Source organism: Glycine max, chromosome 6 (assembly GCF_000004515.6).
Source record: "Glycine max cultivar Williams 82 chromosome 6, Glycine_max_v4.0, whole genome shotgun sequence".
NCBI classification, from domain to species: Eukaryota; Viridiplantae; Streptophyta; class Magnoliopsida; order Fabales; family Fabaceae; genus Glycine; species Glycine max.
The window spans coordinates 19,693,059-19,700,635 of NC_038242.2; the positions used below are offsets into that span (position 1 = coordinate 19,693,059).

At 36.2% G+C, this 7,577-nt stretch overlaps 1 protein-coding gene across 1 annotated transcript; it reads left to right on the plus strand.

Moving 5' to 3' along the window:
- Positions 1–2,098: 2,098 nt before the first annotated feature.
- Positions 2,099–6,038, plus strand: LOC100778901 (rhamnogalacturonan I rhamnosyltransferase 1). Its single transcript, XM_006581971.4, has 8 exons — positions 2,099–2,959; positions 3,064–3,131; positions 3,220–3,308; positions 3,648–3,813; positions 3,963–4,252; positions 4,375–4,579; positions 4,665–4,822; positions 5,204–6,038. Exons 1-8 carry the CDS (start codon positions 2,602–2,604, stop codon positions 5,448–5,450), a joined length of 1,581 nt encoding a protein of 526 aa, XP_006582034.1. The 5' UTR covers positions 2,099–2,601; the 3' UTR covers positions 5,451–6,038.
- Positions 6,039–7,577: the final 1,539 nt, after the last annotated feature.

Here is a 7,577-nt window from a genome sequence, read left to right on the forward strand (position 1 = left end):
TAAGAAACAAATTTGAAGTCCTTTAGACTTGTGTTACTAGTGGTTTGCCTTGAATGCTCGAGTTTAGATAGGAATTATTTTAGAAACATGAAAAAGATGTGAAGCAATGGCCTACAGTGAAGGTTTTCTAAGCTTGGGACCTATCCAAATTCAAAAAAATAGTATACTAGAAGCAAAAGAGCAATAATATTTTTTTGTAGCCAAATGTTAGTTTGTTATAATGTTATTTTTTGTTAGTAGATGAGATTGAACTTGTGATCTTTCCCTTCTTCCCTTCTTTTTTAACCACTCAACCCACCTTATATCTCCTATAAAAGAGCAATCATGTTCTCTATGTCAAAATGTAGATATAAAAAGTCATATATGACTAGAAACATGATTCTAGAGGTAGCTTTAGTCAACGAGTAGATATCAGAAGCCACATATGACTAAGGGATCATTAGAAGAAGCAATGCAGAACAAAAGACCAAAGATAAAGGAGTCTACATTGTTTAGAAGCACACACTAGAGATCATAAAGGACTATACCATGTAGTAGTGTAGTGAGGAATTACATTTAAGGTAACAAGCTCTCCACAAGACATGAATGATGTTAGAGAATAAAGTTTGTCATCATCTACAAGTCCTAGTCAAAGCAAGATATTTAGAAGACATGAGAAGTGTTCCTAAGAAAGGCCAGTTATTTGAAGAAAGGATACGATTTGCAATACACAAAAGACTCGCTTCTTTGGAGTAGCAAACTCATGACTAAGCTGAAGAAAGAAGAAGTCATGAGAGCCACTAACATAAGAGGAACCAACAGGCTACAAATTCAATTTTTAAATGGTGCAAGTTATCATCAACCTAAGGAAGAAGGATGCGTCAATTGTTTGACAAAGACAACACACAATGAATCTCCTTGGCCTTCAAGCCTTTTAAGAAATCAACAATGATCATCTACAAGCTTTATATATATAAGGAACAACAATTGCTTAAGCTCATTGCTAGGAAGGAAAATGAAATAGAGAAGATAAGATCAAGAAGTTGAGTTGTATAGACATAGCTAAATAGAGAAGATAAGATCAAGAAGTTGAGTTGTATAGACATATCTTTAGCTTCTGATGATGGTCTTCTTTAGACTAAACACTCTAAGACTTAAAGTCAAAATCTATTCAGCCATAGAGTGTTTGTAAATACCTACTTTAGAGAAGTATTACTAATGAAAGCTTCTTAAAGGTGTCTTAGGAACATGTCCTTAAACAAAATTCTTTACGGTAGGAAAACCTTAGAAGAATAATTAAGGGGATTGTTGTTTTTGAAGGTTGAGAAAATACAACAAGTGTTGTGAGTCAAGTAACATTTGCTAATTTAGGGTTGAAGCTTGAAAAGAGTTTTAGAAAAAAAAACTTGGATAACATCTATAAAAACTTAAAGAAAATTGAGGAGGAGCATACAAAGACTTAAAGAATACTAGGATGAAGTTCAAAGAGATTTTTCAAAAGAATACTTAATTAAAACTTAAAAAAGATGAGATTTTTCAAAAGAATACTTAATTAAAACTTAAAAAAGATATTTGAAAAAAATACTTAGGTGAACTTGTAAAGGTTTAGACCGGAAAAGTCCATTGAGGCTTGAGGAGAAAATGTGGGGGCAATTATAAATTTTTGTATGTTTTTTTCCTTATTTGATGCTTCTTGTGCATGTGTTTGCTTTTATATTTATGGAGATCAATTAGACCGGAAAACTCACGTTCTCACCCATATCAATTATGTTCATTTGTTAGTAAAACAAGTCAAATCCCTCTCTCAAAGGAAAAAAAAAAAAAGTTTCATTGAAAATGATTTGTTTGCTTTTCCGGAATTGCAACAATAATAACATTCATTAATGCCAAAAATCAAAAAGCAATAGCAGTAATAGTATTGATTGGGTTGGGTGCAGATCTCGCGATATAATGTCGGCGTGGGCGAGACGAGACGAGGGTGCCAAACGAAATCACTCACCCTCTTCTGGGAAAGCCCTCAATGAAGGGTCACCACGTATCCCAGCCGAACATCTGGCCTGTGGGCCCCACGCACTGCCTCGGCATTTATTGGTTCGTTTTAGTGAGACGCACCCAAGAAATAAATTAAATTAAAAATTAAAAAATAAACCCTCTCACGGACGCCCTCCTCATAACCCTCTTCTTAATCTTAACTACGGTCCTGTAACGACGTCGTACGGCTCGTGCTCTTTCTCCCTCGACCCGAGCCGAACAACAACAAAACAAAACAACCGTGAAAACAACACAGAAAACCTTCATTGTTTCTCTCTCTCACATTAGCATTCTCTCTCCTACTTTCGCTTTTGCGACGCGTTTGATTCTCTCTTATAATACATTTCTCCACTCGCGCTCTCTTACTCGCCGGCGATCGTTTCAGATCAATCGCCGACGCTGTCCAATCCACTCGCTCTCCGGCGCATTCAGTTGCATTCAAAACGCGAGGATCTCGCCGTTTCGGGTAATGCGCCTCGAAATTCTGGAATCGGGAGCCTCGCGGCGGGTTTGGATCTGGAATTGGGGGAGGGGGAATTGAATCCAATTGAACCGTTAGGGTTTGGGGCGCGGGTGAGGGGGGTTGCATTTATGAAGGAAGCGGTGTTGTTAGGAGATAAGAAGAGCGAGAGGAAAAGAGGAGGAGGGAGGGTGGTTTGGGAAGGGTTGATGATGATGGGGTTGAAGGGACAAAGTAATAATAATAACAACAGTAAGTTAAAGAATTCGGTTGTAGTTTCTTCGGCGAGGTCTTCGAGGATGAAACTGTGGATGATACGCGCCACCACATCGGTGTTACTGTGGACCTGCGTCGTTCAGTTAACGGCGTTGGGGGATATGTGGGGCCCGCGTGTCCTCAAAGGGTGGCCGTCGTGTTTCACGCACGGCGAATCCGCCGTGCTCATTGAGTTGCCGTCTGCCACCACGCCTAGAGTGCTCCCACCCAAGAGTCAGTGATAAATGATAATTGATATTCGTTCGTCGTTTTGATCCCTTTGTTCGCGCGTTTTGATCGATTTGTTTACGTATTTTTTTTATGGTTGTATTTGGCAGGGGTTTATAAGAATAACGGTTACTTGATGGTGTCGTGCAATGGAGGACTCAACCAAATGAGGGCTGCGGTGAGTGGTAGTTGTTGGTTAGTACATGCGTTTGCCGTTTTTTTTTTAATTTGAATTTTTGCTCATTTGGTTTTTTTTTTTTTTACAGATATGTGACATGGTGGCGATTGCAAGGTATTTAAACGTGACGCTTATAGTGCCGGAATTGGATAAAGCGTCCTTTTGGGCTGACCCCAGGTTAGTTTCTAATTCCGTTTTGGTGTATGTTGTTATAGCAAAATGTTGTGGGAGGTGTAGTGTAATAGGTTTAAGGTGTGTTTGTGTTTGTTTTCTCTTGTCACTTTTTGGTTTTAAAGTCTGTTTTCTTGAACAATTTCTCATTCGAAATATTCTGAAAGTTGTTTCCAAAACAAGTGCTTTAGAAACCAAAAATTAAAAAAACAGTTTGGGGGATGTTTTCTCATCTTTTCAATTCCACACTCTGCTTTGTACCTTGTTCCATCATCCACCAGTTTATATCTACCCATGTTTATTTTTTAAGTAACTCTTCAATGAATTTTATTACTTGTGTATCAGTGAGTTCCAAGATATCTTTGATGTGGACCATTTTATTACATCCTTGAGGGATGAGGTGCGGATATTGAAAGAGTTGCCTCCTAGACTCAAGACGAGAGTGGAAAATGGTTTCCTTTACAGCATGCCACCGATTAGTTGGTCTGACATATCATACTATAAGAACCAGGTCAGTTTTTATAATTCTTGGGGTTACAGGTTGAAAAGTTTGAACATGCTTTATCGTATCTAAATTTCGTAATTGTACGCATGTTGACTATGCTGTTTCTGGTTTCTCGTTTGCTGATTAAAAAGTATATGGCATGGTTATTGTTTCAGATTCTACCTTTGATACAAAAGTACAAAGTTGTTCATTTAAATCGAACAGATGCCCGGCTGGCCAATAATGACCAACCTTTGGAGATTCAGCGGCTGCGTTGCAGAGTCAATTTTAGTGCTCTTAGATTTACTTCTCAGATTGAGGAGTTAGGCAAAAGGGTGATCAAGCTTCTGAGGCAAAATGGCCCATTTTTGGTACTTCATCTGAGGTATGAGATGGACATGCTGGCATTTTCTGGCTGTACACAAGGTTGCAACAATGATGAAGTGGAAGAATTGACAAGGATGAGGTGAGTGTTCTGCCTGCCTACTTCACTCGTTTCTTCGTTTTCAATTTTTTCAATGATCGTGGTGTTTGAAAGGAGTTTTGATATGAATCTTTTTTAAATTTCAATTTCCTGTGCTTTGGCAGATATGCTTATCCTTGGTGGAAAGAAAAAATAATTAATTCAGATTTGAAAAGAAAAGATGGTTTGTGTCCTTTAACACCGGAGGAGACTGCCCTCACACTTAGGGCCCTTGACATTGATCAAAACATTCAAATCTACATTGCAGCTGGGGAAATCTACGGTGGGGATAGGAGAATGGCAAGTCTTGCGAAGAACTATCCAAAATTGGTAACTAACTTTATCCTTAAGAAAACCTGCAAATTGTGATGTTTAATTTCCTCTTACTGTTTGCCTTCATGCTTTGTTGAAACAGGTCAGAAAGGAAACACTGTTGGAACCATCTGACCTTCAGTTCTTCCAAAATCATTCCTCTCAGATGGCAGCGTTGGATTACCTTGTCTCATTAGAGAGTGATATCTTTGTTCCTACATATGATGGAAATATGGCCAAAGTAGTTGAGGGTCATCGCAGGTAACGTTGTTTTTGGCTAATAGAAATGTTATTTGTGATTTACTCTCCCTGCTCCCTCCTACACTCTGATTAACAAATTCTTTGAATATTAATTTGTTTCTACCAGTAAACTTGTTTTAGTATATTTCTTCTATAGAAGATTTTTTATGCACAACAAATCTAGAACATTTTCCTAATTAAACAAATTTTTATCCACTTTTGATGGATGATCCGGCTGCTTTTGATAAGAGATGAGGTGCCAACATAGAAATTGCAGTTTCTACCATAGTTTGATTTAAGCACAATTCTACTTTACTCTGATTTTTTTCCCTCCATATTGTTATGAATTTTAAGTACTTAAGCGCCTAGTGAGTTGACATGTGTCCTCCAATTCTGCTACAGATATCTTGGGTTCAAGAAGACGATTTTATTGAACAGAAAGCTCCTAGTTGATTTGATAGATCAATACCATGATGGAATATTGAACTGGAACGAATTCTCTTCAGCTGTGAAGGAAGTTCATGCTGATCGCATGGGTGGTGCAACTAAGAGATTGGTGATGCCTGACAGGCCCAAAGAAGAGGATTATTTCTATGCCAATCCAGAGGAATGTTTAGAACTATCAGATGATATGTTGAGGAGTACGTGAGTGACACGTTTGGAAATAAGAGAATTTACTTGTGCCCTCTCCTAGTGCAAGTACTTGGTTTTCTACCACAGATGTTTAAGATGGGTCTCTACGCAGTTTAGCGAAGAGGATGACAGCTATTTGTATCACAGAGGCAGTCATATAGTGACTGTTAGAATGGGGAGGGGGGAATAGGATTTTTCATGAAAGCTCGAGAAGGTCAAGCAAGGTAGCCGAGGGATACTTTATATATATAATACGCAAATAATCCATCACCACATTCATGTATAGAAGCCACACCCTGCCATTACAGGGTCAGAGCAGATCAAACTGCATTGTACACGGAGGGATTCATATACAAATTTGGAATTCTGGAAGCTTTGTTCCTTGGTACCTCTCATTTTTTCCTTCTCTTCTAAATATAAAATATATATTATAAATTGTTTTTTTTTTTACCCACCCTTTACCACACCTTTTTATTTAACACGACCATTGTGATTTTGAGGATTACTTTCACTGTAAAATCTGTTTGTTCATGATTATTGCCTCCAAATTTCTTATTAGTTTTTGGTCATTATTATTAAGGGTAATGGTAGGTTGGACTTTTCTTTCCTTTGTGTTTTCTCTAATTTATATTCATTTATACTTGACAGAGTGTTATCTTATCCATCGACCATTATATGGCCCATAATTCGTAACTATAATTCATGATACAATAATATGATGATATTACATCAACTTAATTGCTTAAACAATGTCATCTTATCATCAACCACCAAAAAGTGCTGAACCAATAAACCCATTTGAACAGTGACTTGTCCTCCTGTAAGATCCTCTTTCTAACAAATGGTTTTGGATGGAACTTGACTTGTTTTATTGGTGGGTGCTTAACTGCTTATCTTACAATTAGGCAAATTGGATTTTATAAATCAAGTCTTTGTTCCGGAGTAAGACAGGTGACAAACACAACAATCAGAACCAGTCAAAAGTGGTCCACTTTGTTCTTAGGCTTATTATTCCATTAATACGTTGGAAAATGAAATGATGTGTGATTTGAGTTCCTATGGTCGTTGACGGAAAGAATATCCATCGTTAATACCTTTCAAAGTATAGCAGAAGTCAAGTTGATGATTGGTTTTAATATAAATTGTGAGATTCCGGGTTTCGGTTTTATATTCTATATGCGGCATATATACTGCATCCTCAAGTGTCACACACTTGTTTGTCTTGTGATTAAGTGCGTGTGTAGAAATAAGTTATTAACATGATGCAGAAATTAAAATTAATGGCATCTGCTGAGACGTGGAAATTCACCTCAGATGTGACTTGTTTGGATGAATATTGTTAAAATTGATTTTGAGTGATTTGTTTGAATATTTTTTTTTATTATAAAAGCAAGTTATTAATAAAATTCAGTATAATTTTTTTTTCAATATAAAGGTTATCTAAAACTGCTGCAAATCAGCATCAATTTCACTGTGTAAAACAAAAAATTATGTGAAAATTATGTAAAATCACATTAATTGATATTCTAATGTAATTTACAGTTAATGACAGTTAAAAGAAAATATTTTTCGAAGACCAAAGTGATATTTTCAAATTAGGAGGTGAACCAAATTATCCAATCTTTTGACGGATTTACAGGGTTTGAATATCAACTTTATGATATAATAATAAAAGTAATCTGATTTTATTAAGTTGACATTAATAAAAAAATGTCTGTACCAACCTACTTTTAAAACTCTTAATTGTTGTAAATCATTAGTGGGTAACTGACTACTAAATTAAGAGTGGCTAAAACGTCTTTATTTTAATTTTTTTTAGAGAGCCCGAGTGTCCCAAAATCGTTGAATTAGATATTAGTTTTGGTCATAATACGTGTGCAACCACTGTTGATCAAAAGAATTTTGTACATAAGAAAAATTAAATACATTATACTACTAAATAGATTAGTTTCCCTAGTATATAAATGTAGTGAGATCTTACGCAACTAAACAAACTCACTTTTATTTAGGTTCTGTTTAGAGCTTTACAATATTATGAAGCAATACTAATTACCCGTTGAAATATTAATATCACACGTGATTTGTTGTTCCAAGTTTATTTTTTTAAAATAGAAAAAAATTCATATTACCTTACTTTTAAAAC